Source organism: Apteryx mantelli, chromosome 4 (assembly GCF_036417845.1).
Source record: "Apteryx mantelli isolate bAptMan1 chromosome 4, bAptMan1.hap1, whole genome shotgun sequence".
NCBI classification, from domain to species: domain Eukaryota; kingdom Metazoa; phylum Chordata; class Aves; order Apterygiformes; family Apterygidae; genus Apteryx; species Apteryx mantelli.
In genome coordinates this window covers 83363478-83389953 of record NC_089981.1, presented here as the reverse complement: position 1 = coordinate 83389953, position 26476 = coordinate 83363478, and the positions used below count along the sequence as shown (strand labels likewise).

The following is a 26476-nucleotide window of genomic DNA, read 5'->3' as shown; positions in this document are numbered from 1 at the left end:
CATATATCGCACTTTCAGTTATATACTTTCCCTACTGAGTTTAAATATTCCAAGAAGAAACAAGTACTGAAATAAAAGATACATCTGCTTATAAAATAGGAGCAAATTGTCATATTGTCCTGCTGGTCTCAGTGAAGTGGTCAGGCTCCCACGCTCTCCCTTTTCCACTCTTGGAGATGGATGACTGGGCTAGAGGGACCATTGGTCTGACCCAGGACAGTTTTTCTTATGCTGTTAAGCACTTTTCTCTGGTTCTCATTCAGGGTACGATACTGAACTTGGATAAAGCCAGCCAGATAATTAATCTAGCTGTCTTGTCGGTAGCAAAGTGAGTGGCATTTTCTTCTTAGTAGCAAAACCCAACAGCGTGTGTTTGTGCCTTTGATTTCTATAAAGTGTTCTGATGTGATAAGTTAATCTTGATGCAGCACTGACAGGTCTTTCCTTGAGTTTTGTGTTCAGCTCTGAACGTAAAAGGAAGAAGGAAAAAAGGTGATTGAATACGTGCTTCTTTTGATAATTAATTTCAGTCAACAATTAGTTTCTTTTTCAAAGTTGCTGTTTGGGACGTGATATTGGAATGGGATATTGGCAAAGGACTTCATTAGTTTTCACCAAAAATTAATATGTCTGTCTGCTTTTCACTATGGGGCTAGTTTTGCTTTCCAGATCAGTAATAGACTGCTGGCTTGCTTTTCAAAACTACTTTATCAGTGTGTTTGCTTGTGTGTCTTTATCCTTCCAGCTACTGCTTTAGAAGATGCGGGAAGGAGAGGAATACATGTTCCCTGAAGGTTGCCGTAAAATAGCATTTCCTCATGTAATAATGAATGAAGCATTTCCATGCCCCCTAAAACTTCTTCTCAAAGAAAAGTCTTGAAAAGTTAAAATAATGGTAAATATTCTGTAGTCTAACTCGTGCAAGGGGCTGAATAGGCTGGCCTTGATCCAGGAAGGCACTTAACAATGTGCTTAACTTTAAGCACATTGAATATTCTTACTGGCATGAGTGAAAAATCAATGAGACTGCTCACATGCTTAAAATAAGACATGTGCTTAAGTGTCTTTCTGGATCCCAGCCAGAGCGCTCAGCCTGCGAGATGTGCTGAATTCTAATTGTGGGCAAAAGCTCGCAATGTTTCATTTTGCTTGTCCTGTGTGTTTCTAAAGAATTCATTGATATTGTCTGTGTTTATTTTCATTGGCCTCCATTTCCCCTCTAAGCCCTACCAACTCCAAAGCTCTGGGAGTAAAATAGATGTGCAACTCAGGGTTGTCAAACAGCTTGTCAGGCATAGTACTTAGACTGTATATATTGGTATGGAGCAGGAACTGAACTTCAGAAAAGCTGGGAAAAGATGAGGTGAAACGTGATTGTTTTCTTTGGTAGCCAAGGTTTTAATATAGAAGGAAAATGAAGAGGAGAGAAGAGAAGGGCTGGTGACACATCGCACCTTTTCAGTTAACATAGTTGCTTCTTAGGAAACATTAAAGAATGCAGACAGATGCATTAATAATCTGCTGGCGGTGGCTGTAGCCTTGGCAAGTCAGTTTTCCTACCTACTATTGATTTTTCTGAATCTCAGACAGCAGTTTGCAATGGGTGGCTTGCTCCTTCACTCTCCAATGGGCAGTCAGATGCGTCGTCACAGCCAAAGTAATTTTTACTTTCTACCCGCTCCCTCCTCTTTCTTCAAACAGCATCTTTTGCTGCTTAGATGACAATTTCCACTGCTGACAACTGTGAATGATAAAATAGACTATATTTAAACACAAAGAGCCTCCACGGCTAGAGGTGCAAAACAGCCCGCTGCGGTGCTCTGGAGCTCTTCACCGGCACAAGTTACACATGCAGAACCGAAGCCTCGCGTGCTGCAAAGCTGGTAACTCGCTGGCTGGCAAACGCAAAGGCAGTGGAGATGCAGTGATCTGGAAGAAATCTTTGCTGCCAGTTCTAACTTATTTGTCTAAGGGAATAGCATGTCATTCTCGCCCCCACATTTGTTTTTCAGCATCAAGGCATTGCCCGTCTTCCACTTTTTCTTTCCTTGTTTAAAGCTTCCTCCTTACATCTCACATTGGTATTTGCTTTCTTCTTTATCCAGGTTGCTGGAGCCCACAGTAAATTCTTCTTCGTGTACTGCCGTTCAGTTGTGGTCGCTGTTATTTCATCACTTGCCTTTTTTACTAGAAACTAAACTTTTTGTTTCCTGATTTTAATTTGATTTAGACTAGACGAGAGAGAATTTGAAAGAAGAGTAGATGGAAAGAGAGAGGGAAAATAGTGGCTAGAGTAGAAGGAAATTGAGCGTAAGCATTTTTCAAAGGTTAAATATGTAAAAACAGAAGAAACCAATTACACCATGGATGATTTACATATAGCTACAGGCAGCAGGATCTCCTGAAAATGCTTCCCTGTGAACGAGCATCTGCCGTTCTGGGGAGACCCCCTCCACAGTGTCTCTTGAGCAGGTTGAATGGGTTTGGGTTATATTGCTGGGTTTTCACGCTGCAGAGGTGTGCTCGCTGTAGTACTCAAGTCTGGCTTCAAGCTATCTTTCAAGGTAACTAGCTGTGTACGTTTTTATTGTGTATTTCTCCTAATGGCCATTTCTTTGGAGTATACCTTTTTTTTTTTAATTTAAACAAAAGCTTAATGGAGCCAGCTGTCACATACAGAATTTCACTTGAGTTGGATAAAATGTGATTAAAAGTTCAGGTTCAAAAGGTGTACTCAGATGAACGGATAGCCAACACTCTTTTAAACAGTGAAATGATCTGCACTTAAGGCGTCTGAGCAGATTTTAGAAAAGCAAAGGAAAAACATTTTAAAGCAAACAAAATTTTTCATTCATTCTTCTAGTTATAATTCTGGCTATCAAGCTTAAATCTGGGCCTGTGAGTCTCTGTGTTTGCAGGTGTCTCCAATGCGACAGAGCCTTCTGCCACCTAGTGTTAATGCGCGTTCTTTCCTCAGCAGGGTATCACCAGATAATTTAATAAGTGTCATTATTTATTAATCATACCTGGTTAGCATCTCTCCCCTGCCCCCCGTTGCCAGGTGCTCTGTGACCATTTAGAGATGCAGCTTCTGCATCAGAGGCTTTCAGAGTCGATTCAGTCGATACGGACAATCTCTTCAGATGTATTTGTGGAGGATGCAGTTTGCAAGGTGGGTCAAATCGTTACGCAAATCATCCATGAAGAATTTCAGTAATTCTGAATATTGCTCCGGTGTAATAACTTTGTTAGCACTTTTCTCCTCCAGGTGAAACTAATGGATTCAGCCTAACTCAGCACACTGTGTGTCCTCCTGCTGGCTCAGGAAATTGTATTGGACTGAAAGGAGCTGCAGAGAATAGAAATTAATTCAACAGAAATTATATAAAATAAAAAATGGTTCCTTTAAACACTTAAATCATTGTCGTCGTAGAAGAGCAACATGGAAATCTCCCATCATCACTGCTTTTTCCCCTCTAGAAATTCCACCAGGGCGCAATAGAGAAGGCCAATAAAATCCGGAGAATTACACCCAGATTTCACAATAGAAACGTCAAACTGTTAAAATAGAAAAATAGCCTTAATGATGCTTTAGATTTAAGCCAAAGAGTAATAGCTCCTACCATATGTTGACAGATAGGAGGAAACTGTTTTGAATTGAAGGATTTTTTTTTTTTTTTTTCTTCTTCTCTCCCCTGTAAGAGTCATTCCCAGAGAACAGAGCAGCTCTTTCCCCTCCTGCCTCCCATTCCTGCGAGCTGCCTTTGCTGGGTGATACTGGCTGGGGCTTACTGGTCCCTTCGCAGGTTGCCATTTGCGAGAGCTCAGCTGAAAAGGTGCATGTGACTTACACAGATGCTTCTAATTCCCAGCCCGGGAGGGGTTTTGAGGATAACCCCTCGCTTCTACCTCCAGCCTTCCTCCCTCTTCTTCCTCCCGCCTCCTCCAGGCCTTGGCAAGGAGCAACGCCAGCATGGCTGAGAGCTGTAAACTCGATCCTCAGCATTGGGCCGAAACGCTGACCTCGGCAGCAGCAACCGGCACCTGGGGAAGCGGAGGGCCTGATGCATCCGAGCCTTAGTCAGCTGTGATACCAGGCAGGCTGTTTTTTTCACCTTGTTTTGACCCGAACACTCTCATCTTCTTTAAATAGCGTCATTCAAGCTGCAATCTTTTTGCTTTCAACATTTATGCTCTTCAAATACTGCCTAAAGAAAATAACTTTGGGTTCTTTTTAACTTGCTCTGGAGCTTGTAGTTGTTCATCCAAGATAATTATTGGGTTTGGCTGCTTACTTATCTGATCGGTATCAGAGGTTAGAAAAACTCCTCTAGAAATTCACATGCATTTTTTTGCTATTTGTTTGAGTCGTATTAAACTGGAATTAGCATGCAACGTGGATTAATCCCTGCTCCATGTCAGCGTGGAGGCTGCTGCGCCACAGTGCTAATGGAACAAACCAGCTGACCTGGAGCAACGGCATTTTCAAAGCTCCGGTCATGCACATTTTATTTTTTCTTTGTTCAAATGATTTTTTTTTCCCATCAGAGGTGACTTGGGGGTAAATTCTGTGGCTGGGGTAAACACGTTTCCTGTGTCATTTTCTCACGCTCTGCCCTTTATGGGGGCAGAAGAGGAGACGGTTCTTTCCCTTTCAACTCCAGCCTCATCTCTTCTTTCATGCCAAGAGTGGTGGCCCACCACAGCATTTCAGCATGGGGCAGTAGGACAGATAAATTTGGGAGGTCAGCTAGGGGAGCCTGGCACCCGGGTCACCCGGGGCTCTGCCCTCCCCCGCCGGGACTAAAACGCAGCCCTTCAAGGCGGACAAAGTGTGCTGGCCAGTCCGTTTCTCAGCCTTGGCCCTAATCAGACCGAGTTCTTACTATTAATGCCAATAATGATTATAATAAAGAAATAGCAGCATTCATGTAAGATTTTTCTCAAGTTGTATATTTTACTTAGACTTAGATTTTTACTTAGGGGAGGAGGGGAGATGATGGCCGAGCTGCTGGAGCCGTTCAGCCCTTCCGCGCGGTCAGAAATGTCTCCTCTCCGCTTGCGGCAGGCTGTCCCGTCCTCTGGACTCATGGTAAAGCGCTGACCGTCTCTGTGGTCTCTTGCCACAGAACTGCATACCCAGCAAAGCGTCGTGTACAAGAGGGAGAACAGTCTCTGTGCATCTCCGTCCTCTTTCTGTAGGTGTCCCTGGCCGAGCGCTCTGTGCGGAAAGGGCTCCGTTTTCTCCGGAGCTGCATAATTTACATGCAAGCCGGCTCAAGAGGAATCTCTTTCATGTAACTTGCTCAAAGACCTGGTTCATCAGTATGGATTCCTTGCTGCGCTCTGGAGGATTTATGGTACACGGTGGGGTGCGAGGAAGTCAGAGAAAAAAGCGGAGTGAGGAACAGTAGGGAATTTTTATCCTAAAAGGAGAATTCATGTGCCCCAAAAGAACTTTCTTTCAGAATAAAAGGTTTGTCTTTTGTCTACAGGAGGGCGATTGTATGCCAGGAGTTGAACCCATGAAAATATTCCCCAAGCAGTGGAGAAGGACGTACTAGTGTCCTTAAGACTGAACTTGCCCTGTCCTAAAAAAAAACCAGACAGATCATGAAAGCAATCCTTACTCGGGTAGAAAGTTAGGGAACAATGGTTAGCTTCCTCAGAGTAATAATAATTATTTAAATATATTCTGGTGAGCTTTGTCCTAAACATAGCGTGCAAGAGGAAGCACCAAGTTGGAGGGCAGGAAGAATAATGAAAAACTGGAAGATCAAGGCAAGCCAAAACACTTCCACCACGTGTTAAACAGAAAGCCACTCTGCAGTTGCCAAAATGACCGCTTAATGGTCGTTCCTAGTCGCTGAAAAAGAGCTATGAAATTATAGCTGAGAAAAGGCCCTTGCGCTCAATGACATTCTTTTCAGGGACAAGCACAAGCGAAGCCTGATTTAGTCATAGACTAAATGTAGCTGCCGTTCTGCAGTCCTCTAACGTGTAATGTATCCGAGTCCTGCGGAGCGAGCGCTTTGCCGGATTCCAGCTAGGACTGCAGTGTCCTTGTGACGCGGCGAGGCTGCTCAAGGGTGTCAAAGCGCTTGCTTGCAGTTGCTTCGGGAGTTTCGGCGATGGGCGATTGATTTACTGCATCTGGAAGTTCGGACCTGGAAATGTGAGCGAGGCAGAATGCCTTGGCTGCCGTGGCGCGGCCGGGTGCCGAGAGGACAGGCAGCTGGCCGGCGACCTCGGCGAGATGACAAATGGTGGGCCAGGTGCCCCGCGCGTCCGCGGGCGCTTCTCGGCCCTCGCGCCGCGGAGGCACGAGTTGCGGAAGCGACTTGCACCCAAGGAAGGCTTCCCGCGAGCGAGATTACCGTTTCTAGAAATAAACATTAACCTTTTGTTGCCAGCTGAGCCTGCGAGGATAATTAACTCCAGCAGCTCTTTGGGAAAGCGTTTAAGCAGCAATCCTTTGAGTTTGAAGCGGGGGGGGGAAAGCCTTCGTCCAAATAGTAGTGGTTCTGTGTATTTTGGAGACAGCATCGGGAACGCCTGGAGGAGAGCATGGTGCCAAGGTCTGCAGGGAGCAGCGAGCCGCAAGCTGTTTACACGGCATAATCAGTGCTGGTTCTTGACTGACATGTATGGAGCCATTGAAAATGGCTAAATTTGTTATGGGGAGGAAAGTGGGATGTGAGGAAGCCCCCAAACGATTAAAGAAAGAAAAGACAGCATATCCTTTAAAGAAAGTCACGGAATCGGGAAACCTATCGTTTTCCTCTTTGCAAAGATTTGACGTGCGTGCAGGTTCTGCTTTCCATTTCCCATTTTTATTTTGAAACATGCGGTTGCTTGCCAAAACAGGCAGAACTTTCAAAAAAGCGTTGTCATGATTTCTGAGCGCGGCGGCACGGCGACCTGGGGAGCTGGGCCCGCTTGCACCCGCTTGCACCCGCCGGGAACGGAGCTCCCCGCTTCAGAGTTGGACCCTTGGTGTTACGGTGTACTCTGGGGGCTTCAGGGTTTTTTAACTTCAGCAATGTGACCTCTCTCATTGCTTCAACTTTGGAAAGTGCTTTCGAGATTCCTTGCGTTAGCAAAAATAACTGAATCTACCGCGAAGACGGGGAATGGCTGCGCACTTGCACTGGTGTTTACATTTTCTAGGGTTAAAACTGAGTTACGGTCTGTAAGTGGTGCTCTCCAGTCGAATGTTAGGGGGACTTGATTAAATGCAGCATTTGATTATTATCCAAGTAAATATGCAGACACCCACGGCGAATTCTGCGCTCACATGAAGCATGAAACGTGTCTCAGACATGCTCTGGATTTACACAGGTGAATTCCTGCTGAATGTAAAACCCTAGCTTGCGTAATTCCTCAGTGGAAAAAGAGGTTTATTTGACTTGTTAACGTTTTAAACATATTGCCTACAGGTGTAGGTGGATTTGCATTTCCATGGGAGATGGGAATCGGTCAGTGTATATCAGCTAGGGTGGTTGTGTGCTCCAAATCCATAGTTCACACCACGTGAAATAATTATATCAAGGCTGCAGCTGCTTGGATAAGACCACGCGGTGGAACTGGAGGTGTCCAAAAATAGCCGTGAGGGCAGTGTCTACAGAAACCTCTGTTTCTGCCTGTGTACCTGCCGCATGTGCACCAGCCTGCAGCGTAGAAAGCGTAGGAAATGCACGTTAAGCCACGACAGTACAAAGCTGCCTTTATTTAATAAAACCTTTTTTCATCATTAGTTTCCTGTCTTTATGCTTTAAAACCTCCACTTCTTTTAAAATTGTATCAGATAGATTCTGGGGGCCAGAAGACATTTCTCCATCCTCTTTCATATTCGTTTCTCCATACTTAAACCTTACCTTTAGGCGACAGCATTTGCTTCTCGGTTGCTCCAAAGGGTAAAGGTTTTATTTGTGTGTTAAATAAACGTGGCTGCATCTCTTTAAAAATTAGCGCCTCAGTAGAATTGCAGTGATATAAAAATGCTGGAGACCAGGTGCTGCCTAAAACTTTTCCTCCTTTCAATCTTTTTGTAGCAGAAGAGCAGTTTTTTGCATGATGCATTTACTTACTAGCACTGAAGATCTCTTCTAGGAATAGCTGTTGCAAGAAAATGTCCTCTATTCCATCCCCCAATACGGTAGCTTTTCAGGGAAAAGGTTCGGTCTCTGGAGTCTGGATTTCCTGACAAAAAGGGGAAGTTTTCAGGGAAAGTAATGTGGGAAAATCTGATTCTGTTCTCTCCCCCCGCCCTGTTCCCCTCTGCTTTCATGTCTTGAAGTCTGATGCAGATGGCTTCTTTGACTTTGAATTTAAAGATATTTCTACTGCAAGATTCACAGCTGTGCTCACCAATGTCATAGGTAATTTGTAATAAAATCTCCAATATAGGTAATTAGATATCTCTTACGGTTTATGCCTGTGTTTCACCATTAGAAGAGGGAACGGTTTATGTGAAACATCAAAATGCCTTGGTTTTTACATTAAGCACTACAGAGATTTTTTTTATTGGCCTCTGCAGTAGCTGCATGGTAAGTAGCAAAGCTGCTGTTTCTGAGTGGGAGCGAGGAGCTCGGAGACCCTGCTGCAGCGACGCTGCCCGCGGGCGCTCTGCCGCTTGCACTGCCGCGATCTGAAACGTTTGCCCTTCGACCAAAGGGAGGAAAGGAACGGAAGAAGAGAGGGAAACGTAACTCAGCATCCCCAACCTGCTTTCTGCCTTTGGAGTCGAAATGGGCTTTATCAGAGAACAGCTGTTTCCTGGCTAATAATACTTTCCTGCGCTTTCCTTTTGCTCCTTCAGTGTCCGGTAGCAGATCTCTTGTGCTGCTGCATGTCAGCGGAGATGGGCTGTGGCAGACCCATTTTATTTTGTTTTTTAAAAAGGACTTTGTTTCACCGCACGCAGTTTATGTGTACTCCTGCCCAGAGAGACTCACAGCATTTGAAGCAAATCACTATTTGGAAAAAAAAACACGTGGAGGAGGCTAAAAAGAATCAATACAGGTCCTAGATTTCTTTTAATGATTTGGGGGGTTGGGTTTTTTGGCTCCTCTGCTGGGAACAGTTATTTCTGGTAGAACAGAGTTCTTCACTTAGGACTTTTATTTCTTAGTTTTAAGTCTTCTAGGAGCCGCAAACTCACACTCCCAATTCGGAAGCTTTTTCTTTCATCTTTGTTGTAATATAATGCTCTAAATGGAGACCCATTAGAGTCAATAGGCATCTGATTTTGAGTTTATTGAAAGATGAGGACTTTAACTTTTCCTTTTTATAGAAGTCAGTTGGAAGGTTTCCCTCTGAAGCTAAGGGGAAAAAATACAGGTTCTTCCTTTAAAACTCACTTTTTGATGCATGTGTCTGCGTCTACAGCCAGTCATCTTTGGCTTTAGGTATAGGTATGGTTTTTTTACAAATCAATTCAAGCGAGCCTCTTGAAATGTCATCAAAGGTAAAGTTTGCTGGAACCGGAGGGTTTTTCATAATACAAACAGTGCTTTCAGGAGTAAATTGTGGCAACTTCAGCCCCTAAGTACAAGAATCGCTACTGCTTGTTCTGTATTTGAGGCATAGGTGGTAGAAATGTGGCTTCTGCACCTGGCCACATGCTGGTTTGAATGGGAAGAGCTCCAGCCATTGCTCTCTGAAAGACACCAAGTAAGCGATAGGTCTGCAGCTACCTCTTGGGACATGGTTATATTAAATGGGCTGAGCCAATTCATGGTATGGAAAAGGCAGCGTCCATAATACTTCTTCCTTTGTGCTGGGGTCTAGTGCTCATCTGACACATCGGTGAGCTATTTCAGTTCACTAAGCCCTCGGGAAACCAGCACAGGTCGAAACAAATAAATAAAAGCTGGCCTTACTGAGCTGACTCTGTTACCAAAGGGATCAGGTGAGCATCAGGGCCAGCACAAGGGAGAGATGGATGGATAGAGACCACCCCTTTCAGCACCTTTCAGCAATGATATTTTTGGGGATTCTCTCCTTATTCATATCCTCCTGGGAGGGAGGGAGATGACCTGAGTTTGGGATGGAGAGTAGGGTCTCCACGGGCTGCACTGAACTGGTGGTCCCGCTGCCTGCAAATGGGATGGAAGTCTTACTGGGGCTTTCAGGTTTGGAGGGTGGTATTTATCGTAGCTCTCTGTTGTCTTCTGGAAATTGTTTCTGTAACCAAAACGCCATTGGGGTGTTTAGATTGACTTTGCCTTGTGCCACTGCTGTATGGGCTCTCTTTGGTCTTGTCCTGCTGCAAGGCTATCGGGCAACGTGTCTGGTTACAAATATTTTCTTTTCTGTCTGCCTTGGGATCTGTCACGTTAGGACCTCAGCATGCTTAGCGGTTTTTTGACCTTCACACTGATTGCTGCAAGTGTGTACTCAGAGCTACCCAGAGACACTTAAAAGGGGGAAAAAACAGCGAAACAAAAGAACCCCCTCAGCTATTGCAGCAGGTAGCTGCCTGCCTGTTGGCCAGTGCTTGCTGCAACCCCACCCATTGCTCTAATTTTTTGCCCATTTCATTGATTTCCTGGTCATTTTTAAACTGAGTAATTCAAATTGTTAAGTCACATTTAAGAACCAAAATGACCTCTTGAGACAGCCATGGACCTAATCCTTTCCAGGGAAAAGATTTTTTCCAGTACAACTCTAAATCAGGTTTCTCCCATTTAGTCCTTGTTGTCCTGGAGGGCCAAGGAGAAGAGAAGCTGGTGGTAGTGAGCCCTGCTACCTTAAGGCTGGGAGCTGTGACCTGGGGGCCTGGTACAAGGCCCATCTGTCTTCTCCAGCACTTGGAACAAAGGCTGCAGAAGGTATCGCGTCGGGCTTGTGAGGATCCTTTCTTAAATTTATAGTTGTGTTAAAGTTGCATAATATGTTGGAACAGGCTGTGCTGGCTGGTGGCCAAGCAGGAGGTTGTGACACCCATAATAACTTGTTTGTTTGTTTTTAAAGATCTGGTTATGATGATAGTGCCCAAAGAGCATCTGTTAAAAGTAGATGAAAAGACTGCTTTTTGACTTTCAGGGACTTTGCACGGGGCTTATAGCTAGTCTATGGAAGGATGTATTGCTATTCTGGGCACTCTTCCTTTGTGGAGTGGCTTTGTGGTGCGTTTTTGTCTTAACGTAGACGTTAAAGTCTCTGAGATGGGGATAGCCGCACTGTATTTGAATAACACCTAGCAAAGGCCTGTTGCTGAATGAATTTCCCAGGGCTATTTAATGAAGAACAACAGTGAACTTGGCTCATTTTATAAACAAATTCTGCTTTGGCTGCATGGACTGACTGTATCGTTGAACTGGTTCAAACAAAATGGAGTTGCTTAGAGCTGAGTTTTTACCTGCTAAGGGGCTGTAGAGTAACCCAGACTACGCATCCTCAAAGAAGAACAGACCAGAGAAAACCCAGTTTCTTATGAATCTTATTTCTAGATAAGCCTGCATCTTTCATCTGCTAAGACCCAGCCTCTGAACGGATACTCTGCATAAGGCGCTGGTAGCTTATCTTAGAGACTTGGTAAAGCTGATGAAAACATTCAGAAAGATTCAGGAATGCAGCGCACGCTACTGCGTTACTAATGTTTTACACAATTTTCCAGACTGGAGTATTTTGCTTGCTTTCATGCAACCAGTATTTATTATTTAAATGATGAATCTGGAATATTTCCCAGATCTAATGTCTGCCCCATTACTTTCTCTCTTGGATACTGAGGATAATCAGACAAGCAGCAAATCTGTTCAGTGGAATAGAACTACTTAGCTTTTTTTTTTTGGTCAAACAACTTGTGAGTGATTTTTCTTTCCTTCACCCCCATAAAATATCTAACAAATCGAGCAAATGAAAATCTGTATGCCAAATACCCCATCCTGCACTTGTGCCCCCAGTAATGCATATCCAGAAATACTGGGGGGGTGTATTTGTCTGGGGTTGGTGGGGGAAAATTGTGTGAAATAACCCCCCGCACTGATACATAAGGGGGTTTTGGTTGGGGGGAGGGAGGGAGGGAGGGAGGTACTATAGGATTTTTGGTCTGTCGGTTGCATGGTTTTTTCTAGCTTGGTTTTCTCGAATGTGATACATTCCAGATGAGCCCTCCCTGCCCCTTCCCCCCCCCCCCCCAGTAAAACCCCAGACGTGCCTCTTTGTGCCTGATGAGGTCTCGTGACCAACGTCGGGGAGCAGGAGCTAACAGGGAAGGATGGGCAGAAGATCTGCGAGGCAGAAATCCTGTAATGAGTTCTCCTGCTCGTGGAGCGCTTTGCTCCGTTACCTCGCTCCCGCTTTGCCTCGAGCGAGGCAGGGGCACCGCGGAGGCAGCGGCGGGTCGGCTGTGGCCGTGGCCGCGTACACATGCTCCGGGCAGGGCGCAGAGCTTGCCTCCGGCTCTGCGGTGGCCGCTTGATCGCGTCCGTGTCCGTTCTTCCCCGAGGATGCGGGCTGAGGTTGTACCGTTCATTCGCTGATCCTGCCCCTCGTCCCTGGTGGCGACTACGTAACGACGATTGCTTGGTTCCTGCTGAAAAGACCCGACGATTTAATTTGCCCTGGTCTCGGAGTGCCCCGTGGGCCTGGGATCGGAGGGATGGTGTTGGTGCCCAGTGTCGGCACTCGCGGACTTGGTTTTCCCAACAGCCTTTTCGAGGGAAGCGTCCTGTAAGAGCCTCCGGTTTTCTCCTTCCAGGTTAAGAACCGTTACAAAAGGGACCTTTCTCGAGCCTCATCTTCTCCGTTAGACTTCACGAGTTCGCACCACCGCGGAGCGGCTTTCTTGCGTTTGTCGCACTTCCCTTCCCTCGCGCCGGCACAGCAGGACGGGAGGAGGCGCGGAGGGGCCTGCGAGGCCCAGGGACGGCGCCGCGGACGCCGGAGGCCGGCGCGGGCCGCGGGGCGAGTCCTGCCGCCCCGGCGGGAGCTGGGTGTCGGGGAGGGGGCGGCGTGGGAGGCGGGCTGCCGAAAGCGGGGCTGCCGCGCCGAACGTGCCCGCGCCGCTCTGGCGTGACTCCCGTCACGCCTGATGAAATGATGGCGACGCGTGAAGGAAGCCCGCCGCCGGGAATGGCCGGCTGGACTCCGAGACTCCCCCCAAAGTGCGAATTACACCTCTTTCCCTGGAAACAGGAGGCTGCTTTTTTCACGTGGTGATGAGAAGCGAAAGGTCGGGAATGAAGCCCCCTAAGGCCCATGAAGAACAAAATACGATGTGTTTTAGCTGACGTGAAAGGTTAATGGGGACGATCGACGTCCAACGGCAGCAGCTAAGGGAAGGGGGCTTGTTTGGGCAGGGTCTGGAGCGGAGCGGGGGCCGTACGGCGAGTGGGAGGTGTGAAACCCTGCTTTGGAGAACACACAGCTCTTCAGCCGTGCTCAGAAATAATAGTGCAGGCTTTTTTTAACCTTAAAGTTTAGTCTGCCCTCAGTAAAAACAAGATACATTAAAAACCGTGCACCAGAAAAAGCAAACCTCTTTTTCCTGGTTTCTGCTTATAAGATTTACAGGTACTTAAAATAAACCCATGAAAAACAGACCTAGTGTGCTGGAATTTGCTAACTAGTCAGAGCAATTACCTCCAGGTTCCCAAACCTAACTGAGCTTGACTTTTGGAAATAAGGCTTGGCAAGCGCTGCTTCCCGGTGCTGTTCGGAAGGTGTACGTGAAAAGATGTACTGACCTCTGCCAGAAACCCCAGGAATCCAGGTCGGAGAGACGCTCGTGTGACAGGCCCGGCACAGCGCAGGCACCGCTGAGGGGGAGCGGTGCGAAAAGCCGGCGAAACACTCGCTTCTCGTTGCGTGGCTTCCATGGGGCAGATTCGTTGCAATCGCCCAGGGCAGCCTAGTAATTAAATGGGTCAAGAACGTTAAGTTTAGAAACTTAACGAGAAAATGAAGACCTCGCTTGATGGCCAGCAACATGTAGTAAGCAGGATTAATGCAGGTTGCCATGGTAAAAGTTGTTCTGAACCTTTTCGTCAATGATTTTGTGCTGCTTCAGAGATCGCATAGCAATTAACTGTAAATGCTGTAATATCTGTAAATCAGACCTTCTTATGAAACTAATGCCCCAATTATAGGTGACCTAAAAAGAGGGAAACAATAGACTCTGCCTCTCTCCTCCCTCGTTTTACTGATGTCTAAGAAAAGTAAAATAGGGGGAGGAAAAAGAAAAAAGCACAACCCACCTTTGTCAACATAGAAAATGTAAAGCAGTCCTCTGTTTTCTCTGGACTGCTCCTCGGGTGACTGGAAAATTGAGTTTGTGCAATGACATAAACACGGTACAAGTAAAACCTGACCGAGACGGGAAGTGATGGGAAGTGATTTTATAAGACTGTATAGTTTGGAGGAGGGAGGAAGTTTCACACCAGCATTTTGAAGGAAATTATTTGTTGCAGTCGGTATTCCTTTATCATTCCTGGCTGGGGGAAGGAGCTCCCATTTCCCACAGCAGTTGTAAGAGGCCTTTGGGAAGGATGAAATTTGCTTCCTAAAACACTAAAGGACAAGTAACAAGAATGTTCCTTTTAAAAAAAAAACCCTATTAAATGTATTTTCCCATAAAACAGGAGCTCTCTTCATACCATCTTCCCCTAAGAATTAAAAAAGGGCGCCAACTTCGCCTCCGCGTTTGTAGGCTCTCTTTGGACTGCTCACTGCTGAGAGGGTGGTGGTACCCTAGCGCCCACGTCGGCGCCGCCGAGAGCTCGTCCTCGGCAGTGAGGACCCTGCTCCGGCACGAGCGGACCCAAAGCACCAGGGCTCACCTGAACCTGGCTGGAGGAGGCAAATTCAGACTCAGCTTTAGCATCTTACCAACAATAACTCAGTTAGAAACGTTGCTCATGTCTGTGCGTTATGGTTATTAGGTGCAAGAAATACAGTTTTAAAACTGTAATTAATCATTTTTAAGTAACCTTTTTTTAAACACATTTATGGCATCAATGGGTATGACTGTTTATTATGTTTTACCTATAAAATCTGACCTATTTTATATACTCTTTATGGAAACAGTGTACAGTCATAAATTAAAAGATGCAACTGTTTTGGATATTTTACTGGTGGTCCTGTATTTTCCTGCCAGCAGTGCAGCTGTTTTAGGTTTCTCAGGATAACATTATAAAAGGCTGTATGCCTTTTGCAAGTTTATGCTTGAACTGCCAAGCCAGAGGTGGAATGCCTCAACCTTCCCAGGAGCAACATGTACCAAGTGATGAATCAAAACAGCTAGCTGAAGCTCAGTGGCTTACATTACAACTGTGAAAAGCAGGTCTCATTTATGATATTTTATCTGGTGTTTAAGATTTGAGACAGTCACCTTGCTGCTCGTGTTAGGCTAGAGCACGTCTGTCTTGTATTTGATGGGTTCTTGGTGCAAACCTCTAGCTGAGAATCTGCTCTTACATCTGTCTTATGTGGGATGCAAGAAGTACAGAGTTACTGCATTGAATGAAAACGCTGGAGCCCCACTGGGCAGGCACCTTTAGTGGGAGCTCTCAGTGCGCACGATGGCTGCGTTTGAGCTCTCCGAAAGGGGCTGAGGAGGGCCCAGAGCTTGAGGAAGTGCCAACAGATGTGGCATGTTTCAACTTCAGGTCACTGGTTCAATTTGGTCTGGGTGGTTTGGTGTAAAATTAGATGCCTCTGCAAAATGCTTGCTGCTGCTTAATTAATGGCAAAGTTTTTAGGCTTCATTAGCCAGCATGCTGACGAGATCCTCACCCTGATGTAATTTCCCGGTGTCAGCAGACTTGCTCTAGATACCGATAAACCTGAGAGCAGACAGTTCAGCCCTGCTGTCGTCAGAACAACCAGCGCAATTGGCCTTTGGGAGTTCACAGCATTAACTAGGTAGAGCTGAAAGTCTTTGATTTCTTTGGGGAGCACAGGAAAGCTGGTATTGTCGTTGTCTTCAGAGAGTTCTCCCAGCACCCTGGTGGTGCAGCTTGTCTGAAGGTGCCTCAGTGTCATTGGTTTTTTTGAATTCATGGAAGCTTTAGACCGACACATTCATTAGACTTTAGACTTTTAGCAGCAGGCAGCTTATCTTTCCTTTCTCCCCAAAAGCAGCCTCAGCCTTACCGTACTGTGAACTATGCAGGTATTTGACGTTTGTTTCTGTGCTAAAATAATGCTTCTCTTTGTTTGTAGGTATCTCAACCATGTTCGAGCTGCCTCTCCACAGGATCTTGCCGGGGGCTACACTTCCTCTCTTGCTTGTCACCGAGCCTTACAGGATGCTTTCAGTGGTCTTTTCTGGCACCCCAGTTAGTCGCTGTACATCAGCCTGTGATAAAGGGACACTGAATGGTGTGAAAAGCAAGTCAAACCAGCAAAGTTTGGGTAAAATTGCTGCCATCTGCACAATGGTTAAGCTGCAGTCACTTTTCTGTGTAAAACCAGCTGTGTTTAAGTGTTAAAGGGGGGAAAAAAAAGTCTGCACAAGAGCTTTGTAAAATGGTAGATACATTTTTGTGGAGGGGGAAACTCGTTAGTCATGTGGCACTTTGCTGAGGGAGGCTGAAGCAATAAGCCACATCTAATGGAAGATGTGAATAACTCAGCTGTGTATGTTTGAGGTTTAAAGAAATAAACTTGTAAATTTTTTTTAAATAAAGCCAGACTTTTTTTATTAAAGTTTGTGGTTTTACTCTTATTGCAGGGTTTTATTTGCACAAGCATTTAAATGCCATTTTGATTATAACATTTAGTGTCAATATTCAAGCCTACATTTTCTTCCCATAAAACTAGTTTCCCCAGTTCAGACAAGTGGTTTTTTTCTCCTGCCAGCTGGATGAGATGAGAAACTCTGAACTATGCTGACACAATTCTTATGTAGGATCCTTCCTGATGTCACTTGTTTGTTACCTTTGTCCGGAAAACAGAAGTATTATCTTTAGCTGAGAACTTTTCAACTGAGTTCCTGTAGAAGTACCATAAGAGGCCTTGAAACAAAGGTAGTTCATGAAAACGAAGTCAAAATTGGTTTAGTTTCTTCCTAATCAGCTCAGTTTGCAAGTTTTTTGTCAACTGTTCAGGAGCTTTTTGGGCTTGAACATCCCTTTGTCTGGCTTTTGGGATGATCCTTGCCATGCAGTCTGCTACTCTTGCATCTTCCTTCCCCTCTCTTTGTAGTGGAACGTAGACCCATTGCAGCAGAGATGAGGTTCCTGTCTCAGGGTTGGTTGTTCCCACAAATATGTATAAACTGCAGGAGACTGGAAACGGCTCAGGACAATGAGCACCTCTAGAGGAAAGCCTGGACCACTTTTTATGGGTCATCTGTTAATGGTTGTTAAATATTGCTCTGAAGAGTGTAGTAAATGAATGTATTTTTTTTTCTAACTTGTAATAAAGTGAAGAATAAGCTCTATTCCAGACTTAGTGCTTCCTTTATTAAGGAAGGGGGAGGGAGACGCCAAAATTTCCATTTCCTTTTCTCTGAAATCCCATTGTTTGTGCCCAGAATAGATGTCAACAGGTAACATTACATAAAAGGCTGAGGTGTAGAGGTGGCCTGACTTTAGACAGAAAAAGCCTTGTGGCTGGGTCTTGTAGGACTCAGCCGCACAGCACGTTAGAGACCGCTCACAGCACTTGCAGACTGTGGTAGTGTAGCCCTGAGATGAGTGCTGCTTTCTGCCTGCTGTCTCTAAGGGCCCTTCCTCTTCGCCTCTCACCTGTGAGGCTGAAAAGTTTCCATGCCCTTCCTTTATCCATTCCTTACCTCATGGTAGATGGCTGCCACCACTGCCAGGCCTATTTCAGATTTTTCTCTAGATGCCAGAAGCAGTGACAGTTCTTCATTTCCTGTATCACAAACGCCTAGCAGCATGTCTCCTATTCCAAGGACACGTTAGCTAGCTGCAGTCCCTCTCGGATTCAGCTCTGGACCCTGGGAAGGAGCAGCAACAACAGGGGAGTCTTGGGCAGGCAGCTGTAAGACACAGATCTGGCTGGGGCAGAACGGCATACTGCAGGGAGCTTGAAAGGTGGCAGAACCACCGTTATGGGGAAGGAAGACAAAGCTACAATTATGGGAGAGAGGGAAACAAAATTTTCAGCTTTGTTCTAAAGTCTAAGAAGAGCCAAATAGTCAAAGTCTTTTGGGGTCAGGGATCTGGGGGGAGGGGACATCAAACAAGCAAAAACTTAGCATAGGAGACCCTCTAACATCAGGGAGGACTGTCTTAGGGGTAGAAACTGGGTGCCTGGGCATCTCTGTCAATTTTGGCTTTATGTGACATTAAAGAACAGTAATGGGAAGCTACACTGTTCCAGGCTCACCCAGACTGCTAAAGATATACCTCGCCTAGGATTTGGTTTCTGTTCAGTTTATGAATCTTCAACTTATTCCCCTAATGAATGCAGAATTGCTTATGCATTAATACATGTCATTTAAATATACTCATGCAACTTGCATGTGCACATTGACTACCTTTTGCTATTTAAAGTGGAAGGTCTATATGTAAAAGTGGTAATTACACACAGTACGGGAAAAAACAGTTTTGAGTGTGGCTAAATATAATTCATTGACTTGTGTACAAACTAAAGTTAAGCTGTTAAAGTAGCAGTTGCATGTAATCCTTAAATAAGTGAGCAGAACTTGTAATTGCTAAAAAAACAAACAAACAAAACCAAACCTCTTTCCTGCTCTGGCATACTTTAGTCATGTACTGAAAATCATAGTTACACAGCTGACTTTCCTAACAACACAAAAATGGTGGTGTGACCCCGGTTTCTGTAAAGTAACAAGGCCAAGAAGCCCTAAGTTTGGACCGCAAACCAATGGCCTGTTAGACGTCAAAGGGATGTGCAGTCTATCATACATAACAGACAGGGGCGTTAGTTCAAAGCATAGGGTGACTGCATCATTCCTGAATGGTCAAAGGCCTCATTGCCACCATGATGCTCATGAAGGGCTCTGAGGAACAAAAGCAGCTTTGCAAGTGTTTATTGGCAACCCGAAGGGCAGCACAGGAGAGCAAGCAATGCCACACATCAGAAAATTCAGCTGACAATGGCGATAGCATCATGGGCTAGAGGCGAGAGACTAGCTCTTGCTCTTAGAGGAGCAATGACTTGTAGGGCAAGGACATGCTGTGACTGTCATTGCCAGCAAGGATGAACAGGCTGAAACTATTGTGATACCATGTGAAAGGTCAGTGGAGGACTGTTAGGGTTGGAGTAGCAGACTCGGGCCATAATCTTTACAGCAGCTTGCAAGATAGTACAGCATGATGATGATTTTTTTTCCAATTTGACAATGGAGTTATGTGCCTGAGGGACAGGCTGTAACGTAGCGCTGCTGTGCAGAACAAACATAGAGGCCATAGCTGTAGTATGGTGAGAACCCAGACAGCCCTGGAGTCCAAAAAAGGACACCCTGGGGTTGCACGCCCAGGTGATGGACCGACAGGATACCAGCCAGAGTAGCAAAGCTGGGGATGGTGACTAACCTCTGGTAACTGTTGCTCGGCATATGGGCACTGAGCTTGGACAGAAGGAAACTATCTGAAGCTGAGAGGGTGATTCGAGTTCTCTGTCCAAGTAAACTATTTGTGGTTGACATTGCCCAATAATAGTTTGGATGGGTAAGAGAAGGAAGTCAGAGGCAGAGGATTTCAGAAGCCGTACAGACTACACGCAGCCAGTCAGAGACAGCATCTGGAGACTGCAGCGAAGGAACAGTCAGAGAGGTAGGAGAGGAGCTGGGAGAAGGCAGAGGCACAAAAGCCACAGGAGGACAAGATTTCCAGATGACAGGAACATTTAACCAAGTGTCAGTTCTCAGTCTAGTGTGCTAACACAAGCTTGTATTTAAGCCGCAACTGTACAAACAGCAGTAAAGTCTTTCCTGCTTTAACTGTGGGCAAAACAGTGTGAGTTAGAAGTCAGTAAACTAACTAAATCACTTAGTATTAAAAAGCATTTATTACTCCAAAAGCCCAGGCACAAGTATGTGTGGTTATTTATAGCTTTTTGTAACTTGGGGCAAGTTTTTGAAAGGTTATCTTGTTTACAGAAGAGCTGTTTGTGCATCTGCTTACAATAATCCAATATTCTCAAACATCAAACCTGTTGGTCAAAGAGAGAATCCTATTCTATACTGTAACAAAGGTTATTTCCTAATACACATACAAATCGTCTTCCAAAGTCCTACAAAATACAAAAAGCAATGTTTTCACCATTCATATCTTATATGTGTTAGCATTAAGGTATGTTCTGCTACAAACTGCAAATTATCAAAATAAAACTGCAACAGAAAGCTATCCCAGTCTGTGTTACTGAATTATCATGGGGTGTGAAACAATAAAGGAGAAAAGTACCAAAAAACATTTATTAAAAAAAGCAAAATTTTATTCTTTGTAATAAGAACAACAATTTCAGTCTGGTTATTGATCCCACAGTTAAGAAAAAGTAAATGCAGGAAGCAAATGCTTACCAAGGAAAGACGTAACATGCATGACACGTCTACATCTAAAGTGGGTAACCCAAGCATGGTTCAAATAATTTAAGGGGTAGACTAGAGGTATCCTAAGTGTACCTAATGCAAACTAATAAGATAGTTACCATAACTCTAATCTTCAACTCAATAACGTCTCTTCGGAAAAATCTTTGCTGGTACGCAGACGTTTAGAGGCTGGTTTCTCTGGAAGAAGGTTGGAGAAAGTAAGTTTAGCGTACAATAAACAGATTCTGAACTAAACCATAAGCCATGTAACTTAACTCATCTCTTCCTGTTAAATCCCTTAAAGTCAGGATCAACTGTTACAAATGAAAACTGCTAACACAATAACAGTGAATAGCAAGCTGAAAGTCTCCCTTCTCCCCATTCGTCATATGTTGCAAAGTCCAATTTCAGTGAAACCAATTAGTTTATACAAATACTTCAAGAAATGAACGACCAATATCTTAAAAAAAAAAAATCTAAAGATATTTGTATTTCTCATATTTCTCAGTTAAACTGTACATAACCTAATTCTGCTGATGTAGAGAGTCCAGATCTAAACTGAGTCCATGCAAGCATAAGGGAGAAGGTCAAAACTGAGACCACTAAGTTGGCAATAAGCCATTCTACCTGAGGTAAAAGTTGAGCCCCAGTTCTTAAATATTTAGCTAAATCAAATGTATGCTTGATGTTAGATACCTTATCCTCCCCCAACATGCTATCTGAGGCATAAAGATCTGGTTTATAGCCTGTGGGATGATCCTCCTATCCAGTCCACCATTTCTTCTACTGAGGCTCATGCTGGGATCAGAGGAGTGGACCGCTGTTACTGACAGCGCACGAAGTCCTCCAGCTGCCGCGCGCACGCAGGCACTTAGAGTCCTCCCAGCTACCTCCATGCTCCCACCACAGTAGAGAATTGCTGTCACACAGCTCAAGTGGCCCACAGCACTGAAAATGTGGGACCAGCCTGAAAAAGCAAAAAGATGTAGCCTGAAATATGAACACCATTTGGGAGGATTGTTCTTTACCTTCAGCAGGGCAGGGCCTCTTGTACAGGACATCAGCTGGAATCTGGAAACTAATGCACATCATCTCCTTGTTCGGTGCAACATTTCTAACCAGGTAAGTAGAACAGCGTCCATCTAAGGAGGTTCCCAGCGAAGCCTCAGCTCGTTCCTGAATATCTTTGGCTGGATCACCATGTTTGGAGAAACCATAGCAGTGCACTGTGGGAAGGACAGCAGTGCTGCATGGCTCTCCGACTAAGAGATGTCTGAAAACATCTAGAAATTCAAGAGCCAAAGCTGGCAAATTCATGACTATATGAAAAGAGGTTTTCTGTTCTTCTGTTTGAAGTGGAAGCTCTTTACTTAGTTCCTCTCTAACTGGCCCCAGCAGAAAGTCCCTGCCATCCATGTTGAATGCTTTTATTTTGTTGTATACTTTGTTTAGTTTACAGTTGTGCAGAAGCCAGTTGTAGGATTCAGGATTGAGATCATTTGCAAATACACTGCACTTTTTCTTTGCTGCTGGAATAGCAAAAGGTCCAACCCCAGCAAAGACATCGAAAAGAACATCACCAGGCTTTAAAAGCTCAACGATACGGCCATGCTCTGTGGAAAGACGGGGATTCCAGTAGACTTTTGAGAAGTCCAATTCATATGCAATATTATTTTCTTTGACCTGAAAGTCCAAAACATTTGTTTAAGCCTCTGTGTTCACATTCCAGACATGTTTAAGCTATATCAGTAATTAAGACAGCTAAAAAACACAGCGCTTTATCAAAAGGTAATGTGTACATTGACATTTGTCCCATTAATAGTACACATGAATCTTGTATAAACAGGTCTACTCATCAGAAATAGCCATAAGGAATGTTCCAACTGTCAATCCAGACAGCTGGCTTATGAATGTCTCAATCACCAGGTGGAAATAAAGCAGCAACTTAAAATGACCATAAAAAAAAAAAAACTGAGGCTTTTCAAGAGCTTTGTGGCTGGCTGACAACTACTTTATTGAAAACAGACCTTGGGAAGATGCCTCAAGCCCTCCTTAGCCTAGAGTCTACATAGTAAATAAGTGTCTGAGAATGAAAACAGCACAAGAATGGCAGCACTCAGCCAGATTCAAAGCCATCAAGAGCCAATTCTGCAGTTTTAACAAATACTGTATTTTGTTTCTCAAGGTGACAAAGTCTTGGAAACTGATTCAAACCAGAACTTTGGGATGACCAATCTAAGAATAGACCTAAAGAAGAAACGGTATTTATTCAGATGAGAGGGGAATGCAAGATAATGCTCCCTTTCCACTACCACATTGAATTTTTTCTTGTGTTACTCTGAAGTAAAGTAACATACAATCCAAATCACAGCATCATTTGCTTTGCCAGCAAAACTAAACTGTATTATACATTCGGCAGTTTGCAGCTCAGCAGTATACTAGATGTATGCTTAATGAGCTAATACCATCTGCATAAGATTTGACTGTCACTTCTGACTTGACAATTCAAATGCCTTCTCTGTGCATGTACAGTTCTAGCAAGCTATTCAATGTTTTTCCTTAGCAATCAAATGTTCTCTCTTCTAAACGAATAAAAGTGCTACCAGCTAGGAAAAATATTTTTTGGTCAAACCAGTAGCCAAATTTCCAGCTAACGCCAAGAAACCCATTGTGAGGAATACTTAGCAGTTAGACAATAATGTTTTCACCTGAAAAATCTCAGAAGAGAAGAGCGGTGAGGTTTTGTCTCGTTGCCAACAGAAAGAAAAACAAGCATAGGCAAACTCTTGCCCAAGTTGCAAAGCCAGGGAGTGGTAAAAACTGGGTCTGATGTTCTATACCAGCCACTGTACAATGCTTGGTGAAATTAAGATACAGCGTTTTTTAGATCAAATGCACTACAAATTTTGACTTTGCATACAAAACAAAACAAAAAAAATGCCAAAAATCCCACTGCGAAGTCTGTAATTATTATCTCTTGTAAGAAACCTTTACTTTAGTTACTTTTACCACTCATTAAAAATCTATGCTATGTACTTGAAAGAACACTTATCTTTGTGATCCCTATAGCTGTGATTTTATTCTTGGCAGATCAGCAGAAATGAATGTAAAAGTAACGTCTGACACTTACATTCTAAAAGGGGTAGCATGCAAAGGAATGTTTTTAATAGTGATTTTTCATCACATCTTCTTTCCAATCATGTTTTTGTTTTTTAACATATTAAATCTAAGACAATATGGGGAAAAAACATGTACCTTGGTTACCAGGTTGCTCTCTCCAGCTAGCACTTCCATTTGAAAATTTCGGTATGTGCTGTCAATAATACTGGTTTTATTCACTACACAGGTGACTCCTGGATTCTTGTCAATTATAACCTGGCCTGAACGAGAGGGTAAAAAAATATTCAGTTTAAGGCAGTGCAACCTCTCAGTGTTCTATAAAATACATAAATACAGTAGTTTACAGTTAAATTTACAAAAGCAAGCATGTTTTTGAACAACCTCCCTCTAATCTCTCAGGGTTGTAGATGTTACCTGATCTCTCTAAGGCACATACGTTACATCGATCCAATGCTCTGTCACTGTAAGAGGACAGAATTCTGTCTTTTGTGTACAGCTAAAGCATCAGTTTGAAATACAAGGCTATTTATAGTCAAAATTTTAAAGCAATAAAGATGCCTAAAGTTTTCTTTGTACAACTAACAACTTATAGATAGAACAATTGTTTGAAATACCTTTGGGAATACAAATCGTTTCACCTACCAATCAAATGTCTGTAAGGTAGCTGATGATCTCTAAGATTCAAATGTGCTATGTGACCAACACGGCTAAATCCAGAGGTGACATCTTGACCTTCGGGAAGGACTGCTCGTAGGATCTCCTCCGACTTGAAATTGTCATAGGTCAGCTCCAAGTCATACTTGCGTACCGCAGGAGGAATATTAAATTGTTTTAATATCTCTTGTTCTGATTCTCCCAATGAGAATTCTGGTATTTTATGAGGATCCAATATAAGAAGTCTACTGTTCTCATCCTCCGGATCTTCGATCACTCGTTTTAGACCGGGACGCTGTAGTACCGTATGTTTTAAGGACTTTAACAAAGTACCTATTATTTCTTTCTTAACTTTAAGAACTGGAACAACAACTGTCCTTTTGAAAGCTTCTCTACTGAGTTGTGTCATTCCACGCACTTTAGGAGGTGGCGAATACAGTTCTAGATCAGCTTTATCCTCTACAGTTTCAGGCATTGTAAAGAAACTATTTCTTTGAACTACTACAAAGGATCCAGGTATTCTGCCAGAATATTGTGCCAATAGCATCCAAACTGCTGGAAATGATGTACTTGATGCAGCTGTCCTAAAATGATTAGTGTTCAGTAGTCTGGCAGAGTATCCAAATCTCCATAAAGTCCTAGAAGAGAAATTATTCATTTTATAGACATTATGTAATCATTCCACTAAAAAGGCCGCAAATCACATGGATTTGCTGTTCTCTTAAACTAGAATTTCCATTTGTAACCAAATAATCCACAATAGTTTTGTAAAGCTACTTATTATGAATTATATACTACAAATTTCTGTCCTTTTGCAAATGTATTTTAGACTTAAACATTAATTAACTTCAATCCTCTCCTGCCAAAACACAATGAACTCTCTTTGTTCTAGTAAATGTGACAGTAATCCCAGTAAGTCAAATGCAGAAAAAATTCTACTGTCTTGATCCTACTGTTGGATCCTTTCTTTCTCTGATAAAATTGGTTACCAAGCAGTGGTTGCTAGAAAACAGTTATTAGCAACAGTGGTCACAGTCACTTTAGCCATTTCTGCCCCCTGCACCCTGGTTTGCTCCTTAGGAAGGGTTATGTGCTCTGCAATGCCTTTGCTCCATGAGCTACACCAAAGGCCCAGAAGACGATGGATTAAATGCAGAGGTCTCCCGAAGGTACAGGGAAGCATCAGCAAGGTCTGTTCAAGCGGCTGAACAGTCCTCCACAGCCCATTCATAGGAAGGTGACTTGAAAAGTAGCTTTAGTCTTCTTTAAATGGTTTGTTTGATTACAGAAATGGTCCGAAGAGGCCCAACTGTTCTTGCTCTGCGTTGGCTGCCAGCGGGGAAGCAATGATTTAGGCAGTGTGTGGGGCTGACCTTTCTCCTGGCTCTTGTGAGATTGGGGGTAGACAAGGGGACATGCAAAACCTAGCACTGAAGGGAAACCAGCCCTCGCCCGCCTCAGACCTCTCAGCATACTTCTTCCCAGTGTACAGCCTCTTCTCCTTCGGGGTCACGAGCCACGCGGCCTGCTCCCCAAAACCCAGGCTGCGCCCAGCGCCTAGCAGAGCCGCCCTTGTTCCCATCCTCCCTCCCCGAAGTCCCGGCTTGCAGCCAGGCCGCCCTCCATCTCCAGGCCAGCTCAGCCTCCCGATCGGAGCCTTCGGCAAGGCGCGTCTCCTCTCCCCGCTGACTTGAGAACAAACGCGGCGCTCCCCACGGCCGCCGGAGGGCACGGGGCTCCTTCCGAGGCCCGAGCGCCCCACGGCTCTCCCCGCCCAGCCGGCACCGGGCCCTGCCCCGCACCACATGGCGCGCAGGCCGCCGTGCCGGGCCCGGCGGGAAGGCATCAGGGCGACGCCGTTTCACGGGGACCTTCCCCGCACCGCCTCCGGGAAGGCCCGCGCGGGGCCACGCGTGCGGCCCGGGCGAGGCCCCAAGGGGCCCCGGCCCCGGTCCCGGTCCCGGCCCCGGTCCCTGTCCCTGTCCCTGCCCGGCCGCGCCGCAGGCCCCTCCGCGGGAGCCCTCTCCTCTCCCCACCCCGCCCGCAGGCCGCGGCCGCGCCGTCGCCACGGCGACCGCCCCCCGCCCCGCGCCTCCCCTCTCCCCCCCGCTCCCCCGCCCTCACCTCATGCCGAGCCCCGGCCACACGCGCGCCGGCGCCCCCGGCACGTCATCGCCGCCGCGACGCGCCGTGACACCGCCCCCCGGCCGCCCCGTGTGGCCGAGCCGC

At 45.0% G+C, this 26476-nt stretch overlaps 2 protein-coding genes across 5 annotated transcripts in view; one reads left to right on the top strand and one right to left on the bottom strand.

Moving 5' to 3' along the window:
- The window catches only part of MNAT1 (MNAT1 component of CDK activating kinase), a 125839-nt gene extending 109460 nt beyond the window's left edge, over nucleotides 1–16379 (top strand). The window contains exon 8 of the mRNA XM_067295095.1: nucleotides 16171–16379. Within this exon, the coding sequence (XP_067151196.1) occupies nucleotides 16171–16291 (121 nt within the window). The 3' untranslated portion in view covers nucleotides 16292–16379. The remainder of the gene's footprint in view (nucleotides 1–16170) is intronic.
- A 64-nt stretch (nucleotides 16380–16443) lies between these two features.
- TRMT5 (tRNA methyltransferase 5) lies at nucleotides 16444–26429 on the bottom strand. Of its 4 annotated transcripts, none has more exons than XM_067295093.1 (5): nucleotides 24236–25403; nucleotides 23729–23853; nucleotides 21502–22156; nucleotides 20593–20671; nucleotides 16444–17914 (listed from the first exon to the last, which is right to left on the bottom strand). In XM_067295093.1, the coding sequence occupies exons 1-4, from the start codon at nucleotides 24903–24905 to the stop codon at nucleotides 20607–20609; spliced, it is 1515 nt and encodes a 504-aa protein (XP_067151194.1). In that variant the 5' UTR covers nucleotides 24906–25403; the 3' UTR covers nucleotides 16444–17914; nucleotides 20593–20606. The 4 variants fall into 4 exon arrangements, with proteins under 4 accessions (XP_067151194.1, XP_013796315.2, XP_067151195.1 ...); XM_013940861.2 differs by lacking the exon at nucleotides 16444–17914 and adding an exon at nucleotides 19908–20097; XM_067295094.1 differs by lacking the exon at nucleotides 16444–17914 and adding an exon at nucleotides 26372–26429 and having other exon boundaries at nucleotides 20358–20671; nucleotides 24236–24885.
- Nucleotides 26430–26476: the final 47 nt, after the last annotated feature.

Bases quoted from the DNA above. Each gene is read 5' to 3' on its own strand.
- TRMT5 (XM_067295093.1), bottom strand. From the start codon at position 24,905: ATGAATAATTTCTCTTCTAGGACTTTATGGAGATTTGGATACTCTGCC. The intron at 23,854-24,235 runs GTAGGTGAAACG...CCTCTCGTTCAG, and splicing joins ACCTTACAGACATTTGATTG to GCCAGGTTATAATTGACAAG. The intron at 22,157-23,728 runs GTACATGTTTTT...TTGGACTTTCAG, and splicing joins AGAGCAACCTGGTAACCAAG to GTCAAAGAAAATAATATTGC.